Below are 19362 nucleotides of genomic sequence, written 5' to 3' on the forward strand. Positions count from 1 at the left end.
TTTCAAAGCGCCTCTCATGAATGCACAACTCTGTGTGATATATTTAGTTTAACACTTTGGTATATTTTGTGCGTTACATCTCTTCTCTTGCTTCTTTTCCTCTTTTGCTTTCTTTGGTCCTTCCTTTGATCTTGCTATGGAATAGCCTTTAAAATGCTTTCACACACAGCAAAAACATCTCTTTTTAATCTCCCCCATTCTTCCTGAAGTTTTCTGCTCCCGCCTCTTTTTTTTTTTTTTTTTTTTGCTCCCATAGTCAGAAAATGCATTATTTAAGTCACAAAGCTGAGAGCTGCTCGGAGAATAAAATATGCATTATAGCCGCCTTCTATATTATTTCAACCTGCATTTTAACATGCTCGCTTCCTCTCCGTGGATGTTTGCAAAGGCCAGGATTTCAGAGACAGGCAGGCTTGTACAGTGGCATGGGGACCATGGCTCCTGTGCCACTGCTATCCCTTCAGAGTCTGGTAGGACTGTCCGGAGATGCTCCAAGGACAGCAGGTTCTTCTAGATCAACCCCACTCCCATCCCTTTTGAGCCTCTCCAACAGCCCGTGGGCTTGTTCTCTGGAGAGGGCCAACCACCATCCGTGAACAGGTGCCAAGAGAGGTAACCGCATGCAGCGAGCTCAGAGGGAGCTTATGGGCACTTCAGAGTTACAGAGGGGCCAGCTGCGGGACAAACCCGGCTCAGGCCCCTACTTCTGTGTGCAAGGTACGGTTCCTGCATAAGCCGGCCAATGACTTCGAATTTCACAGCCTTGCATCCACGGGAATCAGAGGCAGAATGACGGGGAGGGTAGCCCGTGTCGCTTACGAACTGTGTGCCTTGCGGTAAGGACATTATCCTCTCTGCGCTTCAGTTTGCTCATCCGTAAAATGGGGATAATAGTACCCCTTACCTCACAGCGTCCTCGTGAGGCTAAAAAGAGCCAAAGCGGCTACAGCCAAGTATGTGGCACTTAGTTAGAAGCAAGAAGTATTAAATGTGAACGCAAAAATGTAAAAGAAATACCTGTGATAACAAAAGTTGTAGAATGTTCGAAGTTGGCCAGATAGGTCATTCTGTCATCGATTGCGAAAGGGGAGCTGATGTGAATAGTGTCCCGGAGCATTTCATGGTTAGCGGACAGTCTGAGCTTGCTTAGGAATTTTGGCATTGAGATGCTTCATTGTAGATGTGGGCAAGCATCATATTTGAAGTGTTTGAAGAGTCATGATTATTAACAAAAAGGAATTTTGCATCCCCGAAGTCAGACTCACTGGGGTGTGCTCACTGTCCAGCTAACAAAACTCATGCTTTCGGACGTCTGCAGCCCCACTGACAATGGTTCACCCATTGTTTTAGGACTGTGTTTACCCCAAAACCCATGTGTTTTTGAAAAATTACAAGGAAGAGATTTTTTTTTGAGAGAGAGGGAAAAAGAGAGAGCGAGCACAAGCTGGGGGTGGGGTGGGGTAGAGGGAGAGACAGAGAGAGAATCTTAAGCAGGCACCACACCTAGTCCAAGCACAGCGCGGGGCTTGATCTCACAACCCTGAGATCATGTCCTGAGCCAAAATCAAGAGTTGGATGCTTAACTGAGCCACCCAGGTGCCCTAAGAGATTTTCTTTTTCATAAAGAGGAGCCTCCAAATTCTACAAACTTTCGGTCCCATGAAACCCAGATTTCTTTCTGGAACTTCCTAGCTCCATTTGACAAATGGGAAACCCATATATTGCATGACCAGGTTATGTGACCAGGTTTCTCTAGCTTCCCTTTTTTATTTTAAAAGATAATTTTTTAAAATGCACTGTTGGTTTCTCTTGGCCACTTTTCTGCATTGAGCTGGTTAGTTGTTTTAGGCACAAAGATATGCACAGGCGTACCTGAAAGGCCGTGTGTTTGAAGCCCATATTCTATGCTCTTTTTGTGGTACCGTAGCTGATTTTTACATGAAACGTATCTCGTAAAAAAAAAAAAAAAAAAGACACTGCAGAAATGTAGGGCTAATAACGACTAATAACTCTGCTAAACCCCTGTATTGAAGACCATGCTTTTTCCCTGAGTGATCTTAAAGCCCCAAGCATGGTGAGCTAGAAGTTTTCATCAGGGATGGAGAGAAGGCTAGTGTCAGGGGAGCCTGGGAGTATGACATAGATTCAAGGGCCGGATCCTCTACTCAGAGAGACCAGAACCCCCTTCACTGAGGCTGGAATTGCTTTCGTAACAAGCTTCCGGTTGACTATGTGACCAAAACGAAGGTCAGAAAAGCAAACTGGCAGCAAAACATAAAATCAGATCTTCAGTGAGGCCGAAGTGTTAAAAATCACACTCAAAACAACTCTTCACTTCTCCTTCCCCAACTTCAAAGTTGACCCAGGTTTATAGACCAAAAGGCCACATGCTGCTGTGTGATTCCATTTTAATGAAATAGCCAGAAGAGGCAGATTCATAGAGATGGAAAGTGGATTAGTGGTCACCAGAGGCTGAGGTGGGGGTAGGAAGTGGAGAGTGACTGCTTAAGGTGCAGGGTTTATGTTTGGTGTGATGGAAAGTTCTGGAATTAGATAGTGGTGATGGTTGCACCACATTGTGAATGCAGAGAATGCCACTGAATCGTACACTTAAAAATAATCAAGATGGTCAATTTTATGTCGTGTGTATTTTATCACACTAATGAAAAAGAATCCGGCAGTGCTTTCAAGAAGTTCTGGGTTTGTATTAGAATTGTCTGGAGTTCTGGTCAACCCTACTAGAGCCAACTAAATTAGAAACTCTTAGAGTGTGCCTGGAAACCTGTATGTACACAAGCTCCCAGGTGATTCCCAGGTTGGGACCACATTCTAAGAAACGCTGGCTTTGAGGCAGGCGATTTTGTTTTTTTGCTTTTAATTGGAACATGCCATATGTGCCATTTTCTCATCCCAGCTGTCACAGCCCATGCATTCCCAGCTAGCACTGTGCCCAAAGCTCAGCAGCTGCTGGCAGGGAGACGTGTTGGTAGTAAGTGGCTGTGGGGGTGACAGTGGCATTGAGAGTGGGAAGTGATATTAGTAGAATCGTAGCACTAATAGCAATAACAAGAAGAGTCATGGGAGTGAGAACAGAAGCCAGGAAACTATGTGGTCCTGGGCAGGGGATGGACCTAATGGTGAGGTTGCTCTATGCAGGGGTGACTAGCAATGGGGATCCAGTTTGGGAAATGGCAAGACAACCCCTCATCATGTAGACTGGATCACCTTCAAGGAGCTCCATCTTTCAGAGGAGGCGGGAGAAATTTCAGGTAGTGGGAAAAGCAAAGATGTGTGGTAGCACCACTGGGATTCTGGAACTTCTGCTCAGTTAGGATGAGTCCCATTCCACGCACAGGGGCTAATTCACACAGATGGGGTTGTAGAGGTGGTCGCCACCAAGCCAGAGCTACTCAAAGCGCGTTCGTTAGGCCAGCAGCAGCAACAGCCCCTTGGAACTTGCTAGAAATGCAAATTCTTGGACCACACCCCAGACCTATCAGGCATTCTGATGCAGGTCCACGTTTGAGAAACACTCATCTAAGTTTACACTGACTTACTTGAGTTGCCATACCTTGAGGGAGAATTAGAACATTCAGTAGGTTTCATCATCAAGACATAATAACTGCGTGAGCGTTGGGAGGTACAGACATGGCTCAGCCCTGGGCAGCGTGGCTACTTGCAAGTTCACGTCTTTGTGGCACCAAGGTTCATGGGCTGGTCCTGGAACAGGTAGAGATAAGTTTGCAAGGTCAACACTTGCTTCTGAGCAGGGCTTAGACACAGGACTGGATTGATGGTTTATTCTCCAATATCACCGTAAGTGTGGGATCTAGATATAATTCTGTAATAATGTTTTTGCTGCAGTTCTCAGTGTCTGTAACTTTCTTGTTGCCAATATGTACTCCTTAAGCCTGAATGACAGGTGTTTCTTTTATTGGTAAGGAGAAGATATATCTCTTTTCTGGTCCCTTCTGATTACAGGTGGTGTTTGCTTCTTCCCTCTTGACCTCCCCAAATGCTATTTACCAAAACCTTAAAAACACAAGGGTTCCCAAATGACTCTGGACCAATTTACTACTGGATTTTGTAACACTGGAAGATAAACACTTATCTTTGCAGACATGAGTTTTGTTTTTTTTCCTCTGAGTTTCCTGGTGAGAAAAATCATATGTAAAATGTTTTTCTTACTGTTATTATAATATCCAAGCTGGTTTCATCTGTTAAGGATAATAAAGGATCTCAGGTGATGGGGGTGACATTTCTTACCACTGTCAGGTTGAGGATGGGTTTCTTTCTCTGGTGAGCTTGAGGGCCTTGTTTTCACTTGGTTAATGTGTAGGCTCTCTTGCTTTAAGGCAATTTCCAAATCTCAACACCCCAGTGCCTCAGACTGTTAAAACTGTGTTCCATCAGGATTCCTCTTTCTGGAAGTCTCCTGAGCTCTCCCACTCATCCACTTCTCTTGATGCAATCCTATTCCTGCAGGACACAGCTGCTTCCAGAAGGGAATTCCTTTTTCTCTCTGGTCCCATCAGGAGCCTACTCTTTGTCTAGATCTATGGGCCATTCTCAGCTCTCATTTTCTCGAATGCATTTGATTCTCTGACATTGGACGTTGGGTTACTCTTTGAGGATAAGGATTGTGTCATTTTCAGCCATGCAAGCGCTCTGTACATATTTGTGAAATGAATGCGCGTAACCTCCTTTTGAAACTCTACCCTTGCTATGATTCTGCCCCTGTGACACTGTTTCTAGCCAGCCTTGTTCCCTGGCTCTTCTTCCTGCCTCTTAAATGTGCATGTGTCCCAAAGTGCTGGTCCAAAGTCTTCACTCCATCTCTTGGAATCTCCAGCCTCTTGTATGATATCATGTCACCACTGTGTCCCCAACACTGTGTGCATCTCTCCTCACCTCTGGGTCACTAGTTTGGTTCAACAGTCTACCTGAGTGTCTGCTGGCACCTCAGCCTGTCCCCAGGTGAAGTCACCAACCTGTTCCTCTACTTCTTTCCTTTTTCTCTTTTCCGATTCATGACATCTTCCCAGTCTCCCAGATACTAGTGTTTCTGTCACCTAAGAAGATCCAGTTCCATGCTTATGTATTTTGCTCTGTGTTTATGTATCCTGGGATAGTGAGAACACATGTCCGAACTTTCTGCTTAACTCAGACCCTCCCTTCTTCACAAACCCCCCAACCAAAATAATTCCTCCCTCTGTGACCCTTCCTAGCATGTCCCTGTATGGCCATTTTTCTTTGGCCATGGGCTCCATTTTCCTCGTCATGCTGATGATTGTCATTTTAGGAACATATCTCACCTCCTTACCTAGATCGTAAGCATCTGGAGGCAGCACGTAGGTCTGACTTGATTGTAAATCCAGGCAGGGGCACGAGGTGTAGAACCATATGTGCTGACTGGGAAAAGAAGCCTGACGAGTGTCCCTTGTTCTTGAATCTTGCTGGTTGGATGGTGGCATCTCCCTCAGTGTTCCCCTAAAAGCCCATAGACCGTCACTTCCGTTGTGTTTAGAACAATGTGTCCCCAAACCTTGTAAGTGAGGTTGGTGTCTACCGCTACGCAGCGGGCCCCAGACTTCAAAATGATATTGACTAGCTAGGAAGACAAGCTGTCATTCATGGGAGGTTATAAAACTGATCTACATTGATAATATTAATAGGTCAATTATTATTAGAAATCACATTTATTGAATGCCTATGAAGGGCTTTAGATGTGACATCTCATTTATTCTCAGCAGCCATAAGGCTAGTACCAAATGATCAGGAATTTCCCCTTTATACTTTGCAAAGCCCTTTAATGTCCATATCTCAGTGGCCTTGAGCTATAGAGGGCAGTGACAGTGAACCACACTGTCTTTTGCCAACGGTGTAAATGCCTGTCACTCTCTCCGCCTTCAGTGGTCTCAGTCAAAACCACGGAACAAATGCGGAAACCACTTGGCTTTTAGACACGGTGACTGGCCTGTCCAGGAGCTGCCATCCAGTTACCAGGCAGAGCCCCACTGTGGTCCCAGGTCACCTGGCAGCTAAAGGGTAGCAGTGCCTGTGGGTGACCTGGTGTGGTGCTTAGCACGATATTCTCCTACACCTACGGAGATTCCCCAAATTCCTACCACCATGGCCAATCCTAGTGAATGGGCAGATTTCCCGCCATACCATTCTGTGGGTGAGGTGCCCATGCGCGATGCATTGCCTTCCATGACACGTCCCTTCATCCCCTGCCCACCCAGCCAGCTAGCACTCATGAGGAAAGGTGAAAACCCGAGCAGGCGTGGCCTGCCCAACACTCTCGCTAGAATTCTTCTTCCAAGAAATTTAATGGACAGGAAAATCCAGCCAACATTCCGTCAGTAGATGGTGTCTAGAAGCTGAAAACCATGTATTTGGTTCTCCTTCCCTCACGGTGGGTGAAGAAGCAGAGGCTTCTCCACCAGCCCCCTCGCCAACCCTGGGATGATGGCAAGTACTGGTGAAACCAGTTGGTGAAAACACCAACAATAAATAACTTGTTGAGGGTGTATAATACACCAAGCACGTGCCAAGAGAGCCCATGTGTTTTGAGCTCAGTAGTTCTCAAAGTGGTTCCCCATACCACTGGGTCTTGTTAGAAACACAAATACTCAGGCCCTGAGATTGGAACTGTGGGGCAGGGGCCTGGCAATCTGTGTCAGCACCCCCAGGGGGTGCTAATATGCCCTTTAGTTTGAGAGCCATTGTTCTAGAGCGGAGGCCTTTTCCCACCTTGGTGCAGTTTCCTCAGGCTCCCTGGGCTGCCCTGAAATCTCTGTCCAAGTGCCCTCCACCTGTGTGGATGGAAAGAGGGAAGATTAGTGCCAGCTACTCAAGGTTGAGCCTTTACACTGTGGCAGTGATAATTCTTGGCATTCTCTCAATAGTAACTCATTCAGTCCTCAACACAACGCTATGAGGTCCATACTGTGATTATCCTCCCCCTTCTACAGAGGAGGAAATTGAGGCCTGAATTGATTGGCTTAATCTCCCAGGGCCACTCAGGTGATAAGGGGCAGCCCTGGGTTCTGAATCCTAGGCAGCCCGACTGCAGAGTGAATACCCAAGCACACGCGACGCCTTGTTAGTGCTTTATGCCCCTTCCCTGCCCAGATTCCAGTTTTTTCCCCTTTCCAAATGAATACCCTGTTATATTAGTTTGCTTGGGCTGCCGTAACCAAGGACCACAGCCTGGGCAGCTTGAACAACAGGAATTTATTTTCTCCCATTTCTGGAGGCTGGAAGTCCAAGATCAAGGTGTGGGCAGGGTTGGTTTCTCCTGAGGTCTCCCCCCTCGGTGTGCAGATAGCCACCTTCTCGTGGCTTCTTTGTGAGTGCCCCCCAGTGGCTCCAAATCTCTTCTTATAAGAACACCAGTCAGATTGGATTAGGGCCACACTAACAACCTCCTTTTAAATTAATCACCTCCTTCAAGTCCCTGTCTGCAAATAGGGACTCACATTCTGCTCACATTCTGAGCACCTGGGGGGTAGGGCTTCAACAGATGGATTTTGGGGAGTGCATGGAGCAGCCCATCATGTTCCCATCCCTTCACCATCCGTGCATTGGATGGACAGGAGCCGTTTCATGTCTCCGCGCCTGGGAGACTCTCCCCTCCCATCCATCTACACACCCTGGCCTCGGCATTTCTTCCCCGGTCCCATGGCTGCATCATTCCCCGGGACAACACCCATGACCTAGAATTCTCCGCTCTACCTGTGCTCAAATGTATGGCTTTAATTTCCCAAAGTTGCCAAGTATAATTAGGAAGTGAGGGGTCTTCACGACCCCTTTTTGGGTTTCTCTGAGTGAAGTCAGAGGTAACGGTGTCTCTTAAAGGATGGTTTGTGGCCTGCTTGTATGCTCCCAAGCCCCACGAGTGGCCTATAGCAGGGTGGGTCCTTGCAGTGTGCAGATCTATGAGTCCCCTCCTGGGGAGCCCCTTCCCCCTCCTCCTACATCCAGTGATTCTCATGTACAGAAAGGGGTCAACCATCCTGTCTATGGCATTAGACACATTTGGTTCGTGTTTTAGCTCTTCCATTACTACATGTGTGACTTCGAGGCAGGTTAGCCTTCCCAAGACTGTTTCTTCATTTGCAAAGTGGAATGAATCTAGTTAATTGATGGAATTAATCTAGCTCCCTCCGAGGTTGCTGTGAGGATTAAATTAGATCATATAAATAATGCACCGTGTACCACCTGCTTGTTGCACACGGGGGGGGGGGTGTTCAATCTCTGGTAGGGCAGCATTTCTGCTACTTGGCAAAGATTACTGTATTAAACTAAGACCACAGTAACAACCTTTAACTGTGCAACTAGTGCACAACACATGGACTCTAAGAACCAGTGTATGTGCAGATGGGAAAAACCTAAGTAGAAGTTGCATAACAGGACCCAGGGGACAGTGGGAGGGCAGGAATGCTGGCCTGGAGCCAGGTGTAGATTCTGTCCAGCTGTATACCTTGGACGCAGGATGAATGTTGCTGTCCTGGGTTTGATGTGTCCGCAGTATCTTCTGACTCTCACGCCGACCGAGTTGTCTCCTCTACTAAAATTACTAACACGCCAACTTTTCTGCCTCTCCGAACTCCCTGAAAATCCGTTGGCATCGCAGTGGGTTGGACATACAGGTGAAATGACATGTTTATGGACCTTCTTGCATTTTGTCATTTGTAGAGGAGCTGAAGGCCCCCTTGGAGGAGTACGTCCACAAGCGCTACCCTGGGCTGGTGAAGGTGGTGCGCAATCAAAAAAGAGAGGGCCTGATCCGAGCTCGCATCGAGGGCTGGAAGGTGGCCACGGGCCAGGTCACTGGCTTCTTTGATGCCCACGTGGAATTCACCGCTGGCTGGTAGGTCACAAGCTGGACCCCAGGGGCACTGAGGACCTGCAGTAGTGTGGTCAGGAGGAGTTAGAATCTGGGAGGTGGAAACTTGGCCTGTTTGCTCTGGGGCTACTAGAACAATGGAGAAGGGTTGGTTGATAATCTGGGACAAAACTGGGAGGCAAGGAAAAATTTGCTGTCTACTCTGTTCTTCATTGTTGTGGTCACCACCATCACCACCATCATCCAAATTCCCAGCGAAAATGACATATTAATTGGACAGAACTCAGATAATCCTTGCTAAGGGGACAAGATAGCCATTTGTTCTCTTCTCCCATTTGCTTGTTCCCTTGTCTGAGGATGGTTAAGTGCTATTTGGAGGCAAGAGATCCATTTATAATTCTACCTACTTAGGGAAAGCCTCCTGGAACCCATGGGATTATCTGTAACATCATTTGGGGTAAGGGAAGGGTTTATCTCTGCATGTGGTCCCCAGTGGTTTCCCAGGTGGTGAAAAGAACAATCTGGGAGAAATGCTGGGGGGGTGCACAGGGAGAGGAGGAGACTTATGATACAAGAATAGTAAAGCATTAAAGTGCCCAAATCACTCAGTGAGCATGCTGACAGTGGGTTAGGACTTTACAGCTGAAAAGCACCGTCATGTGGTTGTTGCTGACTACCCAGCGATAAGTCAAGTCAGAGGTTAAATCACCTGTGCTCAGTTTGCTTATTTGCTAAGAAGCAGAGTCTTTAATTTCACAAATCATGTTTGTACCAGCTCACTGGTACCATCTTGAATAAATGCTGTTCACGGTACCAGATTGGAAGAGCCGCTATCCCACCCCCGATGAGACATTAAAACATCTGTTCTTCTTCATTTGCAACACACTGTAGAATCTCTGTAACAGCTGGATCAAAGGACAGTGGTTATGCTCAGGAGCACATGAAGCTCGGGAACCCAGGGTCACGGTTAACACTGGTGCTTTCAAGTGCACATGGGTATCTGGTGTCCTTTTCTGGTTTTTCTGCCACCATCAGACCTGGTGACACACCGCTGTATGTTTGCAGCCCTGACCTCCCCTAAGCTTCAGAGTTGTTTCTCTCTCATAAATGGTTCTCAAAGTGTGGTCCCCAGACCAGCAGCAGCACCTGGGAATTTGTTTGAGATGCAGATTCTTGGGCTCCCCTAAGACCTCTGAAATCAGAAGCCTGGGGGTGGGTCCAGCAGTCTATTTTAACCAGCCCTCCAGGTAACTCTGATGCTCCCTCAGGTTTCAGAACCATTGAGCTGGAAGCCTTCTGAACAGATGCACTTGAATGTTCCATTGAAAGTTTTTGCCTTTTTTTTTTTTTTTTTGCCACATCTTTGCCTCCCTGTTTCTTTTCTGTCAAAACTGGTGGCTCGACCCATGTCCCCTTTCACTTGATTCTTCCCTCCCCATCATGTCACTCATCCAGTCAACCTCTAGCTCTCATCAACCTCTACTTCTAGCTGGTTTTCCCTTCTGTTTCGCACCTCTGCCCTTTCCCTTTGGCCTTGACCTCCACTCGCCCATCTCACACCTTCATCATCATGCACGATTCATCATCATAAACGAACACAGTGGCTGCCTGAATTGTCCTTTTGACAAATATTTGCTGGATGCCTACCACTGTCCCAAACACTGTCCTAGGCCAGGGGTAGGGGACCAACTGTTCAGATCTGCCTAGTGCTGAGGGATTTCCCAAAATGCAGGACTTTCAGCGGTAAAACCGGAACAATCGTGGGCAAACTGGGATAGTTGGTCATTCAACCGAAGGTCATTCATCCTTCAGAATCTGATAGGATTTGGTATCTGCCCTCAAGGAGCCCATAGTCTAACTGGTCTCTGTGCCAGCCTTAGCCCATCGCACTCAGTTTCCACATGTCTACCAGAGTGATATATGTCCCTTGTGGTTCCTCGTTACAAGGTGGACACTTTGTCTCAACTTTCACCGGGTTATACTGCAGTCATAATCTCCAACCTCGGTGATTTACAACAACAAAGATTTTCATCTTGTCTGTGGGGCGGGTCTGCTGCTGGTTCTCTGTAGCTCTGCTCCAAACATCCTTTGCATTCTGAGACCCCGAGGAGGTTTTTCTGCAACTTAAGGTACCTTGCGAAAGTCAACGGAATTGGTCATAGCAACTTTTAAAACTGGCGTTAGTTTTGCAATATTAGCTGAAACCTAGTACAGAGGAAACAGGATATTTGAGTTCAGTTGCTTATAATCTGTAACTTTAAAACGGCTTAATTTTGTACAGTTTACACACATGGTCACTTAGAGAAAGCCCTTCCGAGGCTATGTCCTTTTTGTTTAAAAAGGTGGAATTTGTTCCCCCTTCTTGGAAGGGAACATTGATATTTGACAGTCTTTAGACTGTCATCTCATGTACATAAAATTGAAATCCGGCTCTAAGAGACCATGTAGACCATGTATTTTATTTTATATGCCAATCTACTTTATTGTGAAAAGATTCGAGATTTGATTCAGGACTTGTGGAAAGGTAGTAAAATGCCTTAAGCTGTTAACTGTGAGGTGTGAAGTGGAAATTGCTCAGTGGGTTGGTTGGACTATGTAGGTCTACATTTGTTACGGGGCAAATAAACAGTATTAAAACAACCACCTCAAGAAAACCCAAATTTTAAAAAATATAGTCTGTAGATTAACAATCTGGTCATTGCTAAAGTGAGGCTGTTTGTATTTATTTATTTGATGTAGCTATATTGCCACCCCAGATAGGCTACAGTTCGCCCTGTTTTTCAAATCCACTAATTTTCGTCATGGGTTATGGGTCTGGGGAACATAAGAGAATTGTATTAGTATCTAAAAACACGATGAGGTGGTGGGCATTTCTCAGCAAGAGCATTTAGTGCCAGTGAAGAGTGCGAGTGACTGAGCCCGGCGGCGCGCCGCTCCTGAGCATGGTGGTGGCAGCTCCATCCAGGGTTGACTGGGGTGGGGCCGGGGTGACAGGTCACATGGAGACGTTCAGGAGTCGCAGAGAATCAGAGGCTGCTTCCCTGAATGAACGTGACTATTAGTTTGCTATCTTTCACTGAAGATGCGCTTCTGGCTTGAAGCCGCACAAAGGGCAACACGCAGATAATTAAAAAATATCAAATACAACTCAGTATTGAAATGAGAGACACATGTCCTGTGTCTGCAGTCCGAAGCGACAGGAAGCAGGACTCTGTCGAGGACATCCCATTTCTGTGGCTCGGGAACGGCTCTGTAAGTTTCTGCTCAGATGTGACGTCATCTCTTTTGCTCACACCCCATTGGCCAGAGCAGGTCACATGATAACTGGGGTTGAAGGAGGGAGTGCGCCGCCAAGCCAGAAGCGCAGCGAGCGGGCAGCTTGGTAAAAGGTTGGGTTGGCTCCAGGGAGGGGTGCAGATAACTGGGGACGGGTGTACCTTCCCTTGAAAACTGGGAGATCACACTCCACAGCTTCAGAAGCGTTAGTGGAGTGAAGGTCTCGGCCCCCGTGCTTAGAAGTTCACCACAGGAGGGGTTAACTGAATGTGTCTATACAGCGGGGCACCAGACCAGCCGGGGATGGGGAGGGTAGGGGGGCCGCTGCCCCGGCCAAGGACGCAGTGGAGCTTATGGGTAGGGCGTGAAGCCCGACCATCCAGGTTAGAAACCCGGCTCTGCCACTGGCTGGCTGTGTGGCCCCGGGGGGCAAGCCACTTAACCTCATTTGTCAAATGCTGATCATACTGTCTACCTCCTGGGACCGTTGTGAGACACGTGAGCCTGCCTGGCCCATGTGGAATGTGTCCAATGGTGGCTGGCACATAGTAAATATCAGCTACCGTTAGCTCATGAGGAAAAGTACTGTGTTCCAAGACTAGCAAAGACAAGGTGTAGTCAGAGTGACTTGATGAGGTGGAGAAGATGGTCCAAGAGGAAGGAGAGAGCCTTCCTACCAGGAGAAATCAAGGACGGCTTCTTGGGAGAGGTGGCACTTGATCTGGTAAGACTCCATAGGTAGCTAGACTTCTTGCCAGTGCCAAGGGCATTCCCGGAGGAGGACAGCGTGAGCAGGTGCTCGCAGGGGTGAAGCTCTGAAGCGTATCCGGAAGCTGTGGAGAGTCAGTCCCACTTGGCTTCAGCCTATATGGTGTGTGCAAAAGCATTGGAGGCAGTAAATGGCCCAGGGTATATTTTATTGCTCGTTTTAAATAGAAAGATGAGATGAGCCAACAGGTAATTCAATAGCTGGAAATGAAAAGAGATGGGAGGCAGGCCGAGAGTTCTCATTATTCTTCCAAATAATGCAGAGGAATGGGATTTTCACTTGACTCTTTTCCAAAGCCTGAGCTCTGTTCTAAGCAGGGAGATTAATGCCCTGGCTTATGAGAGCCATCTTTTCCTTCTCGAATCTGGGAAACAATCCTTTCCTACGTCTGCCTTGGAGACACACACTGGTGGGGAGGGTCTGTCCATCTGCTTTCTCCTAAGCCGACAGGGCTGCACCTTGAACCCCAAGCCAGGTCCCTGCCTGTTTCCTGCTGCAGCCCTGAGGGGGTAGGCTAGCTGGGAGGCAGGATTTCGCCTGCCTTTGCATTTAATTAGTTCTCTCCTGCCATTGCTAACCAATTCAATTAGATCCCTTTTAAGAAATCAATTAAATAATCAATTAAAACAACTGAAATAGTCACACACACCGAGAAGCTAGCGAAATGCTTATTAAAACCAGGCCATCAAGGGCAGAAGTGACCCATTTGGGGAGAGAAAATTCAACTCCTGCTGAAGAAACAAGAGGCATCAACCAGTGCCCGAGGGGATATGGAAAACACTGCGAAGCCTGAGCGCAGTGCAAAGCCTGAACCACGAACCACGAACCACGTGGAGTCAGCCAGCCTTGCCTTGGCTTAAGCTGTCAGCACAAAAGAGAGGCCTGGGGCTTTCTGGGGGAGAGGCCCCCACGTTCTGAATTCTTGCTCTGGGCCTCTTGGGCCCAGGCAACAGCACCGTATGATCCCCTGGGGGCCAGGGGCACTGCCTTACAGAGCATGCTCATACCGGCATGATCTACCAGGTGCCTCAGTTTCCATCTGAGCCCAGCCCCCCCCCATAGCTAGGTCGCTTCTGTTCATTCCCTGTGGTGTGGCGGTCTGTACCAGTGGAGGGGTGGGCCTGCCGCAGGAGAGAGATTTTACTTCTCCTTCCCTGTGTTTCAGGGCCGAGCCGGTTCTGTCCCGAATCCAGGAGAACCGGAAGCGAGTGATCCTTCCATCCATCGACAACATCAAGCAGGACACCTTTGAGGTGCAGCGGTACGAGAACTCGGCCCACGGCTACAGCTGGGAGTTGTGGTGCATGTACATCAGCCCCCCAAAAGACTGGTGGGACGCCGGAGACCCTTCTCTCCCCATCAGGTCAGTGTCAGGCAAGATCTGGAGGCATCGCATCCCCAGATCCCAGGGACACAGGAACCCGGAGGGAGGGAGTGTAGGAGAGGCTGCCTGGGGCGGGCCAGCAGGGCACAGAAGTTATTTTTGGACTTCTCGGTGTCAACCCTCAGAGCTTTCTCGCTGAGGAAGGACACCACATTTTGCTTCTTTCGCGAAAGTTTTCAAGTGCAGCTTTTCAAACGGTATTACTAAAAGATCACAATGATAGGAACGTCCACCTCCTTTTATTCGTCCTCCTGTCTGATGGGCTGTGTGCAGGAGCTTGACCTGTGACCCTTGAAAGGTGTTAATTCCCGTGTCTCTTTCATACCTGCAACCTTCCATCAACCCTTTTCATGATGTGGGAACACGGAGAGAAGAACAATATTTGTGTAACCCTGGGGGCACCTGGAGGGCCTTTGGGCAGCTCTGTATGACTCTCGCCCACGTCCCACCTGCTACCCCCAGAGATGAAGGGATCGGTACCCCAGAATGCACCAGCTGCGAAGCTCTCCTAGAAGGGATGTTGAGTAATGGGGGTTGATTTTGATGCCCTATTCCCATGGCTGCTGTAACAGATTACGACCAGTGTGGTGGCTGGAAGCCACGCGGATGTATTCTCTTACGCTCCGAAGGTCAGAAGTCTGAAATGAGCTTTACAGAGCTAAACTCGAGGTGTGCTCCGTGGCAGGGGTCCTCTTGAGGCTGTAGGGGAGAATCCATTTCCGTGCCTTCTCCAGCTTCTAGAAGGCCTCATTCCTTGGTTTGTGGCTACATCACATCCCTCTTCCTCCTCATCCTTCATCACACGCCCTCCTTCTCCCTCTGACTTTCTTGCCTCCCGTGTGATGGGCCCTTGTGATGACATTTACGGTCCATGTGGATTATCTAAACTAATCCTCTGGCCCATGAAGAATCCCATCTGCAAAGTCCTTTTACCCATGTCCGGTAACATTTACAGGTTCCAGACATTAGAATGTGGGTTGTTTTGAGGGGAGGTGGGCATTGTTCAGCCCACTACAGGTGCTCTGATTTTTAACGAATACGATACCTGCGTTATCGTTCAGTATCCTGTGAGTTCTGCTGAAGGGCTCAAGTGACTTCAAATCTTCAGGGTTCTGTCTTCAGTTAGAAGAAGTGGAAGAGGCTTTCTTACGTGGCTTAGTGTTAGGGCAGTGTTTGTTGATAAAAAGGAGGATGGCAAGAAGGAATTGTGGACTAGGATGAGGACTTCCTGAAGTTTCTAGTCATCACATTTTAAATAACTTAGATACCTCATGTTCCCTTATTTTTCTGCTCAAATTGAAAGCTGAGGAACTAATCCCATTAGAGTAGAGCTTCCCATGGGCAGATCTGTGCAACGAGGAAGGTGATGTTTTGGGCCAGTAACTTCCTCCACCAGAGATGTCTCGTGACTCAGTTTCCATCCCAATCTCTATGTTCGATGCCATTGTGCAATGCTGCAGGGCCACACTCTTGGCTCCTTGCCAATAATTGCATAGACTCATCCCTAAGGTGTTCCCTGGGAAGTTAAAGCATAACCCTTGGGGTATTTAAATTTAATGGGTAAGATACCACCTCACATCCGTTAGGATGGCTACTATCAAGCAAACAAAAAAGCAGAAAGCAGCAAGTGTTGGCAAGGATGTGGAGAAATTGGAATCTTTAAGCATTGCTCGTAGAAGTGTCAAATCATGCAGCTGTTATGGAAATATGATGGTTCCTCAAAAAATTTTTAAAAAATAGAATTACCATGTGATCCAGCAATTTCCCCTCTGGGTACATACCCCAAAGCATTGAGAGCAGCCTCTCAAAGAGATATTTGCACACCCATGTTCATAGCAGTGTTATTCACAATAGCCAAAAGGTGGAGGTAACCCACAGATTGTCCAACAGATGGATGGGTGGATAAAACGGGGGGTATGAATACAATGGAATATCATCCAGCTTTATAAAAGGTAGGAAGTTCCGACATATGCTACAGCATGGGTCAACCTTGGGGACCTTATGCTAAGCGAAATAAACCAGTCACCAAAGGCAAATACTGTATGATTCCACTCATATGAGGTACCTAGAATGGCCAAATTTATGGGGACAGAAGAATGGTAGTTGGCAGGTGCTGGAGAGAAGAGAGGCATAGGGAGTTGTTACTTGATGTGTGTAGACGGGCAGTTTTGTAAGACGAAAAGCGTTCTGAAGATCGTTTGCACAATAACATGAATGAAATTAACACTGCTGAACTAAACACACATAGTACTTCATCCCTGACCCACGGGGAGGCTGACCTCCAGCCGTGATGGATACGGGAATGGGGCTGACAGTGCTGTTAGCCACGGAGGGAAAGCAGCGGGTACAGTACCATGCTGTAAGATGCCCAGAAAACATAGCTATTCCTGCATATGAAAGGCACTAAGAGGAAATTTAGCTTGTATTTTATGAGTTACGGTAATATTAACAGATGATTAATATGTACTTTAAAAAGACTCAAGAAAATAGTCGTGATCATGAGTCATTAATATTACATGTATCTCTGATGTACAAAACAGAATCAAGTACCAATGATCTCTTTTTAATGTATCATAACTTACGAAATGCTTAATTTGTTAATAGTGGATGGAACTATTTAATTGTAGGATGGCGTTTTTATGGCCCTTCTGATGTTATTATGCAGATACACTAGGATTTCTTAAATGTTGAGACATGGTAGTTTCCACTCCCCACTGCGATCCTAGTATCTTAATAGTAATGATTTTATTTTGGTGCGGGATGGGATGGGGAGAACATTTTCACAATCCAAATGGCATTCGACTGGATGAGGCTGTAGATACTGAATCTTCCCAGTAGACAACATAATATAGGAGATTTTGTATTAAGAAAATTTGTATCCTTAAAAAAAGGAAAATGTATATCCTTTCTGTTTTACTTCTTTCCCTTTTTCTCCATATATATATATATATATGTTTTTTTGTTGGGGGCAAGGGAAGGGCGCACTGCATTGAGCAGGGAGGAAACCAACATCAACATCACTTGATCTTTACTTATCCTCCTTCTCAGTTTCTACCCCTCACCTCTCCAAGTCGAGTCTGCCCCAAACACCTCACTCACTTTTCCAACTTCTTCGTGTCCCATTTGTCCCTCCACCGACTGCCAACTAACTTCAGACCCAAATGCTCCCTTAAAATGGTTTCCCAAGGCTAAGATGAGCTGATCCCTTAGACCCAATGGTGCTTTGGGTCTTCCTGTTATTAAATATTTTTTTTCCTCCTGCCTGGTAAATAGTTTATTTTCCATGGTTTTCCATTTGTTCTCGGCTCTTCGTCTCCACCAGAGCTTCCGGAGTGGAGAGTGGGCAGGTGCCATGAAAGAGAGCAGAGTCCAAGTATGAGGGTGGGACGTGGGGACTGAAGAACACGTGCCCACCCCCCCAAAGAGGCAGGTGCTACCAGCCCCAGGTGATGGTGCTGGGATGGGGGACAGGGACACAGACTTCGAAAAGAAGACACAAATCCAGATCATTCCATCTGGCTTCCTCCTGACTGCTAAATGTTGGCCAAAACATCCCTCTTCTTCAGACCTATGAGAGAGACCTCTGTCATTCCCAGGACAGCTGTAGTCCCTGCTTCTCACACCAGGAGCTGTGGGCACCGGCACTATGTGGCGTTACTGCAGAACTGGGGGATTTAGGGAAAGTTACTGAGACCAATAGGAGAAGCATAGTTACTTTCTGGAGCTTGAGTTAAGCCACGTGAGGTCCCCCTGTCGCCTCCATTGTATGTCACTGCCCTCTACTGCTGAGATTCTTCATTGAAAGACTCAGGAGCCCTGCCCCAGCTCTTACCTGTCAGAGAAGGGTCTCACAACTATGTCTTAAGCCCTGATTTTTTTCCAGAGTGACATCATGTCCAATGTCATCAGGCTAACCTAATGAAAGGCATAGATCGTATCAACCCCAAGCATGTCCAAGTGGACAGAACACTGCATATAATTTCATGAAGTTTATGAATGCCTTAGTGATTCATAGGGCTCATATTAAGAATCACTGCTAGGTGTTTCTACTTGCTTCTCCCAGTTGGAGAGCCTTTCTTTACCATTTTATCACCCACTAGACCATACGCTTTATGAAGCCAGGACTAGTTACTAGTTCACGGTTGTAGCCCCAGTGCTTAATTACTACCTGGCCCTTAGTAGTTTGCTGAAAATCTTTAGTGAATGAATGAATGGGTGAGTGACATTGGAGGCTCTGAAGAGAGGTCAGGGCTAGCAATTAGAAAGAGAATGAGAATGCCCAGAGGTCCATTAGAGAAAGACAAGGAGAACCCCAATATTTCTGGGATGGAGGGAGCCTTCATAAGGGAGACTAACAAGTTTGATTAGTGGTCAGAGAGGTGTGAGGACGAGGACGATCAGTGGAGCCAGAGATTTAATAACAGGAAGACCCAAAGCACCATTGGGTCTAAGGGATCAGCTCATCTTAGCCTTGGGAAACCATTTTAAGGGAGCATTTGGGTCTGAAGTTAGTTGGCAGTCGGTGGAGGGACAAATGGGACACGAAGAAGTTGGAAAAGTGAGTGAGGTGTTTGGGGCAGACTCGACTTGGAGAGGTGAGGGGTAGAAACTGAGAAGGAGGATAAATAAAGATCAAGTGATGTATTTTTAGGAATGGGAGAGCCTGAGCTTGCACCTCCCTTGTATCCAATAAAGAGAACTCCTGGGGTATATTGGCTGGGTCAGTCAATAGAGCACGTGACTCTTAATCTCAGGGTCATGAGTTAGAGCCCCACCTTGGGTAAAGAGATTACTTTAAAAAAAAGAATCATAAAAAAAATGAACTCCTAGGGTATATTGATAAAACCCCAACTGTCTTGGTTTCCTCCTTGCTCAGTGCAGTGCGCCCTTCCCTTGCCCCCGACAAAAACCACAGCAGACCTCATGATGTTTCTTGTCACTCTTGGGGAACGCAAGTCCCAGGGTCACTTGAAGTCACAAATCAGCCTCAATCCATCATGGAAATCGTCCCATGTCATGTCATCGTAAAAACTTGAACTTCCTTGAAATTAAGAACTCCTCAGGGAGCCTGGGTGGCTC

At 47.1% G+C, this 19362-nt stretch overlaps 1 protein-coding gene across 2 annotated transcripts in view; it reads left to right on the forward strand.

Moving 5' to 3' along the window:
• Positions 1–19362, forward strand: part of GALNT17 (polypeptide N-acetylgalactosaminyltransferase 17) — a 434901-nt gene that overhangs the window by 210607 nt on the left and 204932 nt on the right. For both annotated transcript variants that reach the window (XM_045786142.2, XM_087868355.1), the window contains exons 4-5: positions 8704–8878; positions 14065–14262. In XM_045786142.2, coding sequence (XP_045642098.1) covers positions 8704–8878; positions 14065–14262 — 373 coding nt within the window. The remainder of the gene's footprint in view (positions 1–8703; positions 8879–14064; positions 14263–19362) is intronic.

This window comes from Ursus americanus, chromosome 2 (assembly GCF_024610735.1).
Source record: "Ursus americanus isolate L20-20 chromosome 2, mUrsAme1.1.p, whole genome shotgun sequence".
Classification (NCBI taxonomy): domain Eukaryota; kingdom Metazoa; phylum Chordata; class Mammalia; order Carnivora; family Ursidae; genus Ursus; species Ursus americanus.